The 17,056-nt window shown below is 38.9% G+C and overlaps 1 protein-coding gene across 2 annotated transcripts in view; it reads left to right on the top strand.

Moving 5' to 3' along the window:
- The first annotated feature begins 6,124 nt into the window (after positions 1-6,124).
- The window catches only part of FCHO2 (FCH and mu domain containing endocytic adaptor 2), a 505,609-nt gene continuing 494,677 nt past the window's right edge, over positions 6,125-17,056 (top strand). For both annotated transcript variants that reach the window (XM_053701433.1, XM_053701434.1), the window contains exon 1: positions 6,125-6,306. In XM_053701433.1, the coding sequence (XP_053557408.1) occupies positions 6,274-6,306 (33 nt within the window). In that variant the 5' untranslated portion in view covers positions 6,125-6,273. The remainder of the gene's footprint in view (positions 6,307-17,056) is intronic.

The raw sequence follows: 17,056 nt of genomic DNA, 5'->3' as shown, positions 1-17,056 counted from the left end.
TCAGAATTGGGGCAATTTACCGCTTTCAATTACAGCCCGAATTATGCTGATCAAGGTGGTCCTGTTCCCAAAGCTCCTATATTTTCTGCAGAACCTCCCTTTGCTACTATATAAAAAAGACTTGACCTTTCTTTATAGGAGCTTTAACCGATTTATCTGGCAAGGAAAGAAACCACGTATTTCCATATTCAAATTAACATTACCAAAAGTCTATGGAGGGATGGCATGTCCAAATGTTAAATTTTATAATTATGCAGCTTTAGCCAAATTCGCGTTAGACTGGATTTCTGAAAAAGAGTTAGTTTCCTTTTTTGAGATTGAAACTTCAGTAATCAAGCCTTTTAACTTAAAGGCAATTTTGCACCATCCTGCAAATAGTCTTCCTGGAACAATATACCAATTGACTACATTTAAATTCATAATACAGGCTTGGCAAAAAATATGTAGTGAATTAAGAATCGATTTTCGGAAATCAGAGTTTTTACCCTTACGGGGTAACCCAGGCTTTTCGCCGGGATTAGACCCCTCAATATTCCAGATATGGTCGGAGCGGGGAGTGAACTATGTAGTGCAAATATGTGAAGGTAATAACTTGAGGTTGCAATCGTTTGAGAAACTATCTCATCAATTTAATCTCCCTAGGACTAGTTTTTTTGCCTACTTACAGGTTAGACATTGGATTGAGAAATTGAGACAGGATACAGGGCTGGAAATTGACAGTAAAGAACTAAAAACAATCATTAGAGAATACCATGAGGGGGTGAGCACTATTTCTCGTATTTATGACATCATTCTGAAAATCGGGGGGAAGCATAATATTGTGGAGATAACGAATAAGTGGTCCAAAGATAAAATTACCTTAGACACCACGACAATTTTGCAGAGCATAGCACTGGTCTCAGGCACTACGATTATGCATAGCTGGAAAGAATCACACCTGAAAACGATATACAGAGTGTACCTTACACCGGCTAGACTAGCCAAATGGGATCAGGAAAGGAAAAATTGTCCCAAATGCTATTCTGAGAATGCAGATCTGACACATTGTTTTTGGACATGTCCAAAAATATATCAATTTTGGCAGAAAATAATCTTCTGGGGCATTAAAATAACAGGGATAAGATTTAAACTCAGTTTATCTCAGATCTTCTTTCTATGCAAATATACTCTCGCTATGCCTAATAATAGATTTATTAATCTACTCATACTGATAGGGCGGAATCTAATTCTTAAAAATTGGAGAGGCAAAAAAACCCCTAGATTTAAAGATTTCTTAAAAGAAGTACACCATCAGATGGTGTTCGAACAATATAATATAAGAGATATTAATTCCAAACAGCTGCCCGGTTTTTTAATAAGTGGAAGAAATATATTTGCTCCCTCCCATTGGAAACACAGAGACAGGCGGTATCTTATTGGAAAAGGTCCACCTGGATACAACAACAAATTGAAAGGGGGAATCTTCCGAGGCTCTGGTTTTCAGAGGAATAGACTTGAGAAGTGAAGTCCAAGGAGGTCTTTAAAGTGTTAATTTTTTTTTTTTCTCTCTTCTCTCTTCTCCCCCCCGTTGTTCTCCCCTAGGCTTGATTCAGAGAGTGTTGTGCCAATTAGCGTATTAGGATCAAGTTTCTCTAAGGAGCACTATATAGAGCTTATGAATAGAAAAGTACCCTCTAATACGAATCAATAGTGGTCTCGAAAACTAGGTATATATAAAGAAGTAAATATGCTGATCTTAGATGTAGATATTTCAGGGAGTCCAGTCTTTAAAGGCATTAGGGTCAGTCAATAAGTGGCCATTGAGCAGCCTAATTTGGAGTATCCAGTTTAGTAACAGAAATAAGACTCAATGACCATATTGAAGCCAGAAGAAGTTATTTTTTAGTTAAAGCTGACCCGCTTTTGATTGCAAATAGTGACTAAGGAGTCTTAGAAGAGTTAAAGGAGAATAATTTAATTTATGGAACCATTCAAACGTAGATAAGCAGGAATGTACTTGAGCTTCTCTCTTGGGAAGGAAAGAGCATTTCAGACTGTTTTTTTTTCTTTCTTTTTTTTTTTTTTTTTCTGCTTCATTCCTCCTTCCCTTAATGGTAAACTCAGAGGTAGAGGATGTTATTCAATGATACCATAGTTAAATATGGAGTCCTTTTGAATTATTATCTTATTGTATTAATTTTATGATATATTCGACCTATACATGATCTATGTATCCTTTGTAATATTTTGGTTGTTGTTTAGATATGGTACAGAAATTACCCATATCTATGTGTTGTCAAATGAATGTAATATTTTTTTTTCTTTATATTAATAAAAATCCTTTAAAAAAAAAAAAAAAAAAAAAAAAAAAAAAAAAAAATTAAGTGGAATGCTAAAGTCTGATTGACAATGCCTATTTCAGATATACTAAAATGGTAGAGTTGTACATTTAGCATTTAAAGGGACATTATACACTCATTTTTTCTTTGCATAAATGTTTTGTAGATGATCTATTTATATAGCCCATAAAGTTTTTTTTTTAAATAAATGTATAGTTTTGCTTATTTTTAAATAACATTGCTCTGATTTTCAGGCTCCTAACCAAGCCCCAAAGTTTTATGTGAATACTGTCAGCTACCTTCTCCAGCTTGCTCCTGTTTGTGTAAAGGGTCTTTTCATATGTAAAAGAAGGGGGAGGGGGCCCGGGGAGTGTCTTATTTGCCACTTGCAGTGGGCTTTCCAGCTACCTTTTCAACAGAGCCAAACTGACAGCTTCTAAGTAAGTTTTTAAACAGTTTTATACTGGATTTTTATATCAGTATCTGTGCATCTTATTCTTTATATTAGTGTCTATTACATGAAGTTATATGAAAATGAGTGTATACTGTCCCTTTAAGTACATAAACCAAATGAAAGCCTATTATGAAGCAAAGGTGGTTTAGATAGGAGTTGGGGTTTGCCAGATATTATGGTAACACTCTCATTTTCAAAGGTGTCAACAGCCATAAGGTTATAAGGCAGTCTCTTTTTAAATTTCCTTTGCTTTAAAGGTTCACTAAATACAGTAGAAATGCATAATTAGCACATGCATAATAAAAAGACAAGGCAATAACACCTACTCTGAACTTCAAATAAACAGTAGATTTTTTTCTGGCAAATTTATTTTTCTCACATTTCCTGGCCTCCTGTATCATGTGACAGACATCAGCCAATAACAGACTAGTATATAAGGCTAGTATACGTATACCCTGTGAGTTTGTGCACATGCTCAGTAGGATCCAAATTTGATAATTGAATTAAATTGGAAACTATCTTAAAACTACCTGCTCTTTCTGAATCATAAAACTTTATTTTGACTTGACTGACAAGGAGAGTTGTAAATTGTAATAAAATGGGGATTTAAAGAGAAATGGCACAAGCAAATTTGTTAAGCAAATAGTGCATATAGAAAAGCCCCAGTTAAACATATCAGAAATATATTTTTTCCCCAAAAAACAGGGAAGCTGATAATTGTGCACATCTGAGTCCTGGGACTCCCCTGTTCACTGGCTGACAGAGAAAACTACAGGAAAATGCTGGTTTATTTAGCACAGAAACATTTAAAGGGAAAGAAATATACAAACTCAAATGTGCATGTGTGAAATTAAATTGTAAAAGCATTTTTGCAAAATACTAACATTAACTATTAAAAGTTATCACTAATTTTCCGCAGTATCCGTACATATGCTGTGAGTGCTCAGTGCACCAGCCTTCACATATCACATGTTCAGAGATAGTCAGCAGCGGCTTGTAAGACACAAATTAACCCTTCACTTATACAATACACAGCACCACCAGCTCTCTGAGTGAATCCTGATCCTCTATTGACGTAGCATATGTGCGTATGCTGCTGAAACAGCAATACATTTAACTAAAAGCATTTTTGCTAATGGAATTATATTGCAAAAATGCATCTATTTAAATTTTAAATGTATTTGTGCAAACTTCAATTTTGACCTTTCTATCCCTTTAAAAAAAAAAAAAAAAACATGACTATAAAAAACTTCAATAATATATTTTGAAATAGAAATATAAAAATGTTTGAGTATCATATCCCTCTAAATAAAAAGTAGAAAATGATGACTCCCCACCAATATGTCATTTAATCTTTATGAGTAGTTTTGTAAAATCTTTGTAAGTACCACAAATACAAACACACAACACCCCTGGGGCCTGGCATAAGGTGGCAGGGCTTGGTGCCTCCAAGGGTCAAAGTGAAGAAAACCAGTGGTGAACTCTAGCTAGTCTATGGGGTCAATTTATCAAGCTGAGGCGGACAGGGGCGCACATACGCGCCCCTGTCCACCGCAGCTCGCCTCTGGCAGGCTGAATTCCCCTGGCGGAATTCAGCATTGCACACTAGCGATATTTTGCGCTCGCGTGCAATCCCTGCCCGCGCACATCCAATCACATGCGGCCAGGAGGTCAATCTCCCCGGTCAGACTAGACCACAGAGATTGAAATTCCCCACCTATGAGGTGGCGTAAGGGTAGGGAAGCAGCGTTCCAATGACCACTGCTTGTTAAATACGGCGTGCAGGTTCTCTTGTGAGAACCTGTAGTTGTAGGCAGGCGAAGCGGCTTGATAAATCGCCCCCTATATATGGGACAAATTCCCTAGGATCACAGTCTAAGTGGTCTCCGCATGATGATCAAAACATTCTAGTCAGTGTTAGGGAAGCTCCCTTTTTTTTGTGAAGGAGCGGCAGAATGCCTGAGCTCACAATTCTGAATGATTATGTGAAACAAAGTAGCTATCTGATATGATTTTTTCAGGCACTCAGGATACTTAAAGGGGCGTGAAACTCCATATTCTTCTTCTTATGATACAAATAGTGCATTCAGATTTACAATTTACTTCTCTTTTTAATAAAGGGACAGTAAAGACAAAATTAAATGAACTGGACAGAGCACAGTATTTTAAACAACTTTGTAATTTACTTTCATTATCAATTTTGCTTAGTTTACTTGGTATCCTTTATTAAAGGGTAATCCTAAGTGAGTTCAGGAGCGTGCACGTGTCTAGCCTTCGTGCAGCAGTGTTATACATAGATACAAACACTGCTGCCATAGACTGCTAAAGACACATGCACACTCCTTAGCTTCTATCAGCGTACCTAACTTTCCGCTTACGAAAGGTTAGCAAGAGAACAAAGCAAATTTGATAATAGAAGTAAATTGTAAAGTTAACATCACATGTTCTATCTAAATCATGACAGTTTAAAGTGAAGGTAAAGTTAACTCTATTTCACAGTCTAATATCACTTGTTGACCCAAATTAATTAGTTTTTTTCCTGTTTATACTCATATATTTTACTTTGTCGATGTCAACCAGTAAATTTTTATTTATTTTTTTGCTTGGTCACGTTTTCTTTTCATACAACTGAAATTCTGGCCGTTAGGCGGCCGTCAATCTACGTCATCCGCCTCCCCGATGATCTGCGCATGAGTTTGTTTTTTTGTCGGACTTGCAATACAAGCGCGCTCCCGTTTCACGCATGACTATTCATATTGTTATTGAATTTCCCAAGATACGTAAGAGGCATTATTTAGACGGCAACAATCAAGACGGCTGAAATCCGGACTCAAGATCAGCAATGCACTACTGGAAGCTACCAGTACCGGATGAATGGTGGCGATACATATTGGTCTCTTGTCATTGGCTCACCAGATGTGTTCATCTAGCTCCCATTAGTAATTATTGTAACTATATGTTTAATATGCTAGAAATAGCATAATAATAAAACCAACATATTTTTTTTTCTTTTATGTCCATTAAAAAATGTATATATCTTGTATAAAAAGCAGCTATTAAATTAGCTTTTCACTAGGACATTGTGTAACTATAGTTTTTGCCGTACTAACCAAAGAAGGGATGTTTTGCGGGACTAGGAAAGACAGCTGAAGGTTTACTAGAAATTGTGTAGATAAGATTTTTTTTGGCAACACATTTTACAAAAGACAAAAAAAAAAACAACGCGCGTGCTCAGACTAGACCGGCTAATTACCGGTTACGCGTATTGCTCCTTTCTTTGTCGTACGTGCACGCGAAGCTAGCTCCACTACCTAGTTCTGGGTCTCTCCTCCCTGTTGTTATACGCATGCTCTATGGTGGAAAAAGAGGGGGAGGGTCACTGTCGGGTTCCATAGTGGTGAGGAGAGCCGTCAGGAAATAGGACATCTAGCCGGGACTCGATTGATTAGAAGGGCATTTTGAGGAGAAAAAGTGGGGATTCCTGCCCCCTCCACCAACACCATGGTCATGGCATATTTCTTGGAGAATTTTTGGGTAGGTGTTTCGTCATCTCTTGTTTCATTGCCAGTGGCCTCCTCCCTGCCTGTTGGGCAACCCCGGGATCCCAGGGGGAGGGGGTGATATTCATATAGCCAGGCTCCTGGTGCATATAAGTTGCTTTAAACTCTCAGATACCGAGATTGAATGCAAAGCATTGTATTACATAGCTCATTCAGCCTTCTCAGGGGTTAAATGCACCATACACCCTTCTTGGCTGCTAAGGTGTTTGTCTGCATAAATATATATATTACTGCAAGCACTGTAGATATAAATACCTGTGTATGTTCACTAGTTAACTCATTATGGTACTGTGTGTGCACTTATGTTTACATGAACACAGTGTTTGTGCAATTATTTCAGTATGCACAATTATGGCTCCAATATTTTGTATTTATTTTTTAAAGTATTACCTGACATTCCAGCCACAATTTTAATCCACATGGATGCATTTCAGTTTTGAATAGAAGCATGTTGGTAATATGCAAATGCTTCTAATTAAAGATATAGCTCTTTTAAATGTGTATTTAAGTATGCATCGTGCACCAGCATTTTTAACACAGCACTTACTCAGAGAACTTAAGGTGCTTGTACCAACTGTTAATGACTCAATGTGTTAGCTGACATGATAAAGCCCCCCTGGTGCTTTGAGCAGCTGTAGTATTTAAAATGCTGGTGCACTGGAAATATCTAGCAATGCTGCAAGTGCAGAGAAAAATGTTAACACTAAAACAGTCATAACTTTTACTAGAAGCGTTGTTTTGCCTATACATGTATATTACAAATATGTTTCTGTTCAAAGATGTAATTTATCTATGTGCCTTTAATTTTTGACAGTAATATCCCTTTAAAGGGATAGAAACCCCAACATTTTATTTTACGGTTCAGATAGAACATACAATTTTAAACAACTTTCCAATGTAATTCTATTATCAAATATTCTTCATTCTCTTGTTATCCATTGCTGACGGATAACAAGACAGTAATATCCCTTTAAAGGGATAGAAACCCCAACATTTTATTTTATGGTTCAGATAGAACATACAATTTTAAACAACTTTCCAATGTAATTCTATTATCAAATATTCTTCATTCTCTTGTTATCCATTGCTGAAGGGACAGCATTGCACTAGTGACAGGAAGCTGAAAATATCTATTTAGCCAATCACAAGAGACAAATGTGTGCAGTCACCAATTAGCAGCAGCTCCCACTAGTGTATGATATGTGTATATTCATTTTTTAACAAGCGATACTAAGAGAACGAAGCACATTTGAAAATAGAAGTGAATTTAAAAGTGTCTTAAAATTACATGCTCATACATCTGAGTCATGCAAGTTTAATTTTAACTTTCCTATCCCTTTAAGGTATTGACTCTTGACCATTTTTTATAATATTTTATATTCTGCTAGTATACACATACAGAAAACGAATAGGTTTTGCTGGTCACGCAATTTTCTATGATATATATTCTCTATTTGCATGTGACATTGCCTTAGAGGGACAGTTAACTCAAAAAATGTAATTGTTTAAAAAGATAGATAATCCCTTTAATACCCATTCCTCAGTTTTGCATAACTAACACGGTTTTATTAATATACTTTTAACTTCTGTGATTACCTTGTATCTAAGCCTCTTTTGACAGCCCCCTGATCACATGACTTTATATTTATTATCTATTGACTTGCATTTTAGCTGTGTTGTGCAGAAGCCAGAGGCGTGAGCACAATGTTATCTATATGGCCAACATGAACTAGCAGTCTCCTGTTGTGAAAAGCAAATAAAAAAAGCATGTGATTAAGAGGCTGTCTATAGGGTCTAAGAAACAGCAATTTAGATGTTTTGAATGTTATAAATTATATTAATATAACAATGTTGGTTGTGCAAAGCTGGGGAATGGGTAGTAAAGGCATTATCTAACTTTTTAAACAATAACAATTTTAGTGTTGACTGTCCCTTTAAGGGCCATAAAGGGTCGGTAAACACCTTGAGTTTATAATATAAAATGCTTAGTAAAGCACAGTAAAACAACTTTGAAATACTTTGATTTATTTATATTGCCCCCTTTTCCATTCCTAAAAACTGAAAGAGCACGTCTGGCTTCACAAGCCTAAATTTGCCAAATTTTTCTCCTTAATTTGGAATTTATTATATCTTTGCTGCTGATGCCACATAATTAGTTTTTTGTTAACACAATGATAGTGGCGCAATCCCTTTCATCTCCAAACTCAAGTCCATTTTTGCTCCTCCAAATAAAGAAAGCAGTGGGCGGAGTTTGACTATTGAAAAACAATTGCAGCATTGTCTTAATCTGTCCTAATATTGTTGAGAGCCTGCTGATGTGTTAACCCATTAGAAGACTGTAGAAAAAGGTTGTCATATCACGGTGTTTACTGTCACTTTAACTCTCATACAGTCATTTCCAACTACATAATAGAGTCAATTGACCATCCCTGCAGGCAAAATATATATCATTGCATAAGAGGATTTTAGTGCAATGCTGCTCCGTCGTAACCGATTGCCCTAGAGTAATCGTCAATCACACAGAACGATACGAATGTCAGAGTGATTGATCTCGCCACTTTTGAGTTGACGGAGAGGAAAAAAGAAGCAGTTTCTGCTTTGGCCGCAACGTACACTGTACTTTGCTGGTCGTTAAGGGATTGTCTGTTTGTAATTGTTCGGGTCTGGCTTTGAGCGTCAAGACCGCGGTATTGCACCTCCTGCTGGCTTCCTAAAATAGCGCTGACCATGAAACCACATTATAAATAAAAGCAACCCCCATAGAAAGAACAGTGATGTACAGGGTATGTCACTGATCATTATGGGGTTAAATATGTGGCAGCAGGCTCACTTATGCCAACCTGCTCCACATTGCTGGAAAAACTGCATATGCAGCTTAATAAATCTAACCCGTTATGTATGTGTGTGTTATAATATATTTTTTCAGACTCATATATGCGTGTATGTATGGATCATATACAGTATATGTGTGATAATAAATTAAAAATAAATATATAATAAATGATGGTGTGTATCTATCCATCATCTATCTCAATTCTTCCCATTATTCAGTGAGCATGTGTTTTTGCTTGTGCACTTTACTATGACTAACTCACAAAGTAAGCTAGAAATGTTTGTATAGCATTTGCTGTATTAATATTTTTATATGGTATAATTAATTTTGGAATAAGAACTGCAGTTAATTTAGATTAAAAATGTTGGGTGACAATTTAGTATTGTTTGTTTATTATCATTGATTTAACTTACAAAGAAAAATCTCCTTGGTAATGACAAAATAATTTTCTTTTTTTCAGAAAATGATTTTGAATCAGCAGAACTAAGTAAAATAGCCTTATAGCCTTATTTCTCTTGTTAAGTGTATCCAGTCCACGGATCATCCATTACTTGTGGGATATTCTCCTTCCCAACAGGAAGTTGCAAGAGGATCACCCACAGCAGAGCTGCTATATAGCTCCTCCCCTCACTGCCATATCCAGTCATTCTCTTGCAACTCTCAACAAAGATGGAGGTAGTAAGAGGAGAGTGGTGTATTATAGTTAGTTTCTTTCTTCAATCAAAAGTTTGTTGTTTTTAAATGGTACCGGAGTGTACTATATTATCTCGGGCAGCATTAGAAGAAGAATCTGCCTGCGTTTTCTATGATCTTAGCAGAAGTAACTAAGATCCACTGCCGTTCTCACATATTCTGAGGAGTGAGGTAACTTCAGAGGGGGAATGGCGTGCAGGTTATCCTGCAATAAGGTATGTGCAGTTAATATTTTTCTAGGGATGGAATTTGCTAGAAAATGCTGCTGATACCGGATTAATGTAAGTTAAGCCTAAATACAGTGATTTAATAGCGACTGGTATCAGGCTTATTACCAGAGATACATACTCTTATAAAAGTGCAATATAAAACGTTTGCTGGCATGTTTAATCGTTTTTATATATGCTTGGTGATAAAACTTATTGGGGCCTAGTTTTTTTCCACATGGCTGGCTTGATTTTTTTGCCTAGAAACAGTTTCCTGAGGCTTTCCACTGTTGTAATATGAGTGGGAGGGGCCTATTTTAGCGCTTTTCTGCGCAGCTAAAATTACAGACAGAGACACTCGGCTTCCCTCTGCATGATACAGGACATCTCTGAAGGGCTCAAAAGGCTTCAAAAGTCGTGTTTGAGGAGGGTAACAACCACAGTAGACCTGTGGCAGTTGTTGTGACTAGTTTTAAAAACGTTTTTTTCATTTGTTATTCCTTTTTTGGTATTTAAGGGGTTAATCATCCATTTGCAAGTGGGTGCAATGCTCTGCTAACTTGTTATATACACTGTAAAAATTTCGTTAGTGTTCACTGTTATTTCAAATTTTGACAAAATTTGTTTTTCTTAAAGGCGCAGTAACGTTTTTTATATAGCTTGTTAACTTGGTTTAAAGTGTTTTCCAAGCTTGCTAGTCTCATTGCTAGTCTGTACAAACATGTCTGACACAGAGGAAACTACTTGTTCATTATGTTTAAAAACCATGGTGTAGCCCCATAGGAGAATGTGTACTAAATGTATTGATTTCACCTTAAACAGTAAAGATCAGTCTTTATCTATAAAAGAATTGTCACCAGAGGGTTCTGTCGAGGGGGAAGTTATGCCGACTAACTCTCCCCACGTGTCGGACCCTTCGCCTCCCTCTCAAGTGACGCACGCTAATATGGCGCAAAGTACATCAGGGACGCCCATAGCGATTACTTTGCAGGACATGGCTGCGATCATGGATAATACCCTGTCAGCGGTATTAGCCAGATTGCCTGAATTAAGAGGCAAGCGCGATAGCTCTGGGGTTAGACGAGATACAGAGCGCGTAGATGCTGTAAGAGCCATGTCTGATACTGCGTCACAATATGCAGAACCTGAGGACGGAGTGCTTCAGTCTGTGGGTGACATCTCTGACTCGGGGAAACCTGATTCAGAGATTTCTAATTTTAAATTTAAGCTTGAGAACCTCCGTGTATTGCTTGGGGAGGTGTTAGCCGCTCTGAATGACTGTGACACAATTGCAGTGCCAGAGAAATTGTGTAGACTGGATAAATACTATGCAGTGCCGGTGTGTACTGATGTTTTTCCAATACCTAAAAGGTTTACAGAAATTATTAGTAAGGAGTGGGATAGACCCGGTGTGCCGTTTTCCCCCCCCTCCTATATTTAGAAAAATGTTTCCCATAGACGCCACTACACGGGACTTATGGCAGACGGTCCCTAAGGTGGAGGGAGCAGTTTCTATTTTAGCAAAGCGTACCACTATCCCGGTTGAGGACAGTTGTGCTTTTTCAGATCCAATGGATAAAAAATTAGAGGGTTACCTTAAGAAAATGTTTATTCAACAAGGTTTCATTTTACAGCCCCTTGCATGCATTGCGCCTGTCACTGCTGCGGCGGCGGCATTCTGGTTTGAGGCCCTGGAAGAGGCCATCCATACAGCTCCATTGACTGAAATCATTGACAAGCTTAGAACACTTAAGCTAGCTAACTCATTTGTTTCTGATGCCATTGTTCATTTGACTAAACTAACGGCTAAGAATTCCGGATTCGCCATCCAGGCGCGTAGGGCGCTATGGCTTAAATCCTGGTCAGCTGACGTGACTTCAAAGTCAAAATTACTCAACATTCCTTTCAAGGGGCAGACCTTATTCGGGCCTGGTTTGAAAGAAATTATTGCTGACATTACTGGAGGTAAGGGTCATACCCTTACTCAGGACAGGGCCAAATCAAGGGCCAAACAGTCTAATTTTCGTGTCTTTCGAAATTTCAAGGCAGGTGCAGCATCAACTTCCTCTGCTTCAAAACAAGAGGGAACTTTTGCTCAATCCAAGCAGGCCTGGAAATCTAACCAGTCCTGGAAAAAGGGCAAGCAGGCCAGAAAGCCTGCTGCTGCCTCCAAGACAGCATGAAGGAATGGCCCCCTATCCGGCAACGGATCTAGTAGGGGGCAGACTTTCTCTCTTCGCCCAGGCGTGGGCAAGAGATGTTCAGGATCCCTGGGCGTTGGAGATCATATCTCAGGGATATCTTCTGGACTTCAAAGCTTCTCCTCCACAAGGGAGATTTCATCTTTCAAGATTATCTGCAAACCAGATAAAGAAAGAGGCATTCCTACGCTGCGTGCAACACCTCCTAGTAATGGGAGTGATCCATCCAGTTCCGCGGACGGAACAAGGACAGGGTTTTTATTCAAATCTGTTTGTGGTTCCCAAAAAAGAGGGAACCTTCAGACCAATTTTGGATCTAAAGATCTTAAACAAATTCCTTAGAGTTCCATCATTCAAGATGGAAACTATTCGAACCATCTTACCCATGATCCAAGAGGGTCAGTACATGACCACAGTGGACTTAAAGGATGCCTACCTTCACATTCCAATTCACAAGAATCATCATCGGTTCCTGAGGTTTGCCTTTCTAGACAGGCATTACCAATGTGTAGCTCTTCCCTTCGGGTTGGCTACAGCCCCAAGAATTTTTACAAAGGTTCTGGGCTCACTTCTGGCGGTTCTAAGACCGCGAGGCATAGCGATGGCTCCTTATCTAGACGACATCCTGATACAGGCGTCAAGCTTTCAAATTGCCAAGTCTCATACAGAGATAGTTCTGGCATTTCTGAGGTCTCATGGGTGGAAAGTGAACGAAGAAAAGAGTTCTCTATCTCCTCTCACAAGGGTTTCCTTCCTAGGGACTCTTATAGATTCTGTAGAAATGAAAATTTACCTGACGGAGTCCAGGTTATCAAAACTTCTAAATGCTTGCCGTGTTCTTCACTCCACTCCGCGCCCTGCGGTGGCTCAGTGCATGGAGGTAATCGGCTTAATGGTAGCGGCGATGGACATAGTGCCATTTGCGCGCCTGCATCTCAGACCGCTGCAATTATGCATGCTCAGTCAGTGGAATGAGGATTACACAGATCTACTAAATCTGGATCAGGAAACCAGAGATTCTCTTCTCTGGTGGTTATCTCGTGTCCACCTGTCCAAGGGTATGACCTTTCGCAGGCCAGATTGGACGATTGTAACAACAGATCCAGCCTTCTAGGTTGGGGTGCAGTCTGGAACTCCCTGTAGGCTCAGGGTTCATGGACTCAGAAGGAGTAACTCCTCCCAATAAATATTCTGGAGTTAAGAGCAATATTCAATGCTCTTCTAGCTTGGCCTCAGTTAGCAACACTGAGGTTCATCAGATTTCAGTCGGACAACATCACGACTGTGGCTTACATCAACCATCAAGGGGGAACCAGGAGTTCCCTAGCGATGTCGGAAGTCTCCAAGATAATTCGCTGGGCAGAGACTCACTCTTGCCACCTATCAGCGATCCATATCCCGGGCGTAGAGAACTGGGAGGCGGATTTTCTAAGTCGTCAGACTTTTCATCCGGGGGAGTGGGAGCTCCATCCGGAGGTGTTTGCTCAATTGGTCTATCATTGGGGCAAACCAGAACTGGATCTCATGGTGTCTTGCCAGAACGCCAAGCTTCCTTGTTACGGATCCAGGTCCAGGGACCCAGAAGCGACGCTGATAGATGCCCTAGCAGCTCCTTGGTTCTTCAACCTGGCTTATGTGTTTCCACCGTTTCCTCTGCTCCCTCGACTGATTGCCAAAATCAGACAGGAGAGAGCATCAGTGATTCTGATAGTGCCTGCGTGGCCACGCAGGACCTGGTATGCAGACCTAGTGGACATGTCATCCTTTCCACCATGGACTCTGCCTCTGAGACAAGACCTTCTAATACAAGGTCCTTTCAATCATCCGAATCTAATTTCTCTGAGACTGACTGCATGGAGATTGAACGCTTGATCCTATCAAAGCGTGGCTTCTCCGAGTCAGTCATTGATACCTTAATACAGGCATGAAAGCCTGTCACCAGGAAAATCTACCACAAGATATGGCGTAAATATCTTCATTGGTGTGAATCCAAGATTACTCATGGAGTAGGGTTAGGATTCCTAGGATATTGTCCTTCCTCCAAGAGGGTTTGGACAAAGGATTATCAGCTAGTTCTTTAAAGGGACAGATTTCTGCTCTGTCTATTCTTTTACACAAGCGTCTGGCAGAAGTTCCAGACGTTCAGGCATTTTGTCAGGCTTTAGTTAGAATTAAGCCTGTGTTTAAACCTGTTGCTTCTCCATGGAGCTTAAACTTGGTTCTTAAAGTTCTTCAAGGTGTTCCGTTTGAACCCCTTCATTCTATTGATATCAAACTTCTATCATGGAAAGTTCTGTTTCTGATGGCTATTTCCTCGGCTCGAAGAGTCTCTGAGTTATCTGCCTTACATTGTGATTCTCTTTATCTGATCTTTCATTCAGATAAAGTAGTTCTGCGTACAAAACCTGGGTTTTTACCCAAGGTGGTTTCTAACAAGAATATCAATCAAGAGATTGTTGTTCCATCATTATGTCCTAATCCTTCTTCAAAGAAGGAACGTCTTTTGCATAATTTAGACGTAGTTCGTGCCTTGAAGTTTTACTTACAAGCTACTAAAGATTTTCGTCAAACATCTAACCTGTTTGTTGTTTATTCTGGACAGAGGAGAGGTCAAAAGGCCTCGGCAACCTCTCTTTCTTTTTGGCTTCGGAGTATAATCCGTTTAGCCTATGAGACTGCTGGACAGCAGCCCCCTGAAAGGATTACAGCTCATTCTACTAGAGCTGTGGCTTCCACCTGGGCCTTTAAAAATGAGGCTTCTGTTGAACAGATTTGCAAGGCTGCGACTTGGTTTTCGCTTCACACCTTTTCCAAATTTTACAAATTTGATACTTTTGCTTCTTCGGAGGCTGTTTTTGGGAGAAAGGTTCTACAGGCAGTGGTTCCTTCCGTTTAAGTTCCTGCCTTGTCCCTCCCATCATCCGTGTACTTTAGCTTTGGTATTGGTATCCCACAAGTAATGGATGATCCGTGGACTGGATACACTTAACAAGAGAAAACATAATTTATGCTTACCTGATAAATTTATTTCTCTTGTAGTGTATCCAGTCCACGGCCCGCCCTGTCCTTTTAAGGCAGGTCTAAATTTTAATTAAACTACAGTCACCACTGCACCCTATGGTTTCTCCTTTCTCGGCTTGTTTCGGTCGAATGACTGGATATGGCAGTGAGGGGAGGAGCTATATAGCAGCTCTGCTGTGGGTGATCCTCTTGCAACTTCCTGTTGGGAATGAGAATATCCCACAAGTAATGGATGATCCGTGGACTGGATACACTACAAGATAAATAAATTTATCAGGTAAGCATAAATTGTGTTTTTCCCCCAGATGAGCACATGGCCAGTGATTGGGTCATACCAACATTAGCTTGCTTTTGATTGGTTTACAAGCTATAGCCTCACCTGGAGTGGCACAGGAACACAACTTTTACCTTTTGCATGACGTTAAACACTTAGTAAAGGAAAATAATTGGTTTAATGATTAAATTCATAAAGTGACAGCACAGTCAAAATTATACTTTCATGATTCAGATACAACACAAATTTTACTTCTGTAATCAAATTTGCCCCATTTCTTTGTTGAACAGTAAACCTAGATAGGGTTGTAGGAGCTCTGGAGGTTGTATGTGTAGTAAGAATTAAATAGCAGCAGCGTTTGCAACATTTCTATAACATTAATTCAAACAATATTGCAAAAACTGCTGCTATACAATGCTAAAGACTCATGCACACTCCTGAGTTTATATAAGCCTACCGAGGTTTACTCTTCTACAACGGATGCTAAGAGAATTGGAAAGTCGAAGTAAACTTTATATTGTCATATTTTCTTTATTCTCTTGGTATCCATTGTTGAAGAGTAAAACTAATAAGAACTAAGGTGCGTGCATGTGTCTAGCATTTTATGGCAATAGTGTTTGCAACTAGGTATAACATTGTTGCAAACACTGCTGCAAGATGCTGCTAGATGGCTAAAGCCACATGCACTCTTCGAGCTCACCTTGGATTACTCTTTAACAAAGGATAAGAGAACCAAACAAAATTAATAAAAGAAGTCAATTGAAATGTTTAAAATTTCACACAGACAATTATTTGCGGTCTATTTAAAGAAACATGATACCCAAATGTTTAAGCACTTGAAAGTGATGCATCATAGCCGAAAAAAATGACTATAAAATATCACCTAAACATCTGTATGTAAAAAAGGAAGATAGCTCAAAATGTTATCAGTAGCTACAACCCTTTGTAAATGGACTTTAAAGTGAAAGTAAAGTTAATAGCTCCAGAGTTCATCCATCAGAACAAAATACTAACAGCAATATGGTTGCTAACTTTTTTTTAATATTTATTTATTTTTTCTTCAAAATTAGACTTTTATGCTATATATTTTTTACTACCGTTACTGGGCGAACTCCTCCCACCCTCTACTTCCTCTATTTCTGTAATGCGACGTATAGAGTGGTCCCACACACAGGTATGCCTAATGCTCGTGCACGAAGTCCCTTACCAATGCGCATGCACAAATTGTCTTGTCAGTCTACCGTGCATGCGATTCACAGCGATACCAGTATCCGAAACGGTAGCATGCTCCGCCTAATGGCCAGAATTTTGATTGGATAGATAGAAAACGTGACATAGGCAGAAAAAAATGACTAAATAACGGGCTGATTTAGTAGATAGAAAAAAATGTAATTATTGCGGCTATAACTCTGTAAATAGAAAAATAGGGAAAAATGGTGAATGAAACTGATATTATTTTTGGGTAAACAATATAACTGTGGATCGCAAACATGGTA

This window comes from Bombina bombina, chromosome 2 (genome assembly GCF_027579735.1).
Source record: "Bombina bombina isolate aBomBom1 chromosome 2, aBomBom1.pri, whole genome shotgun sequence".
NCBI classification, from domain to species: Eukaryota; Metazoa; Chordata; class Amphibia; order Anura; family Bombinatoridae; genus Bombina; species Bombina bombina.
Note: the sequence above shows the minus strand (reverse complement) of the source record. Positions and strands in the feature narration are given on the sequence as shown.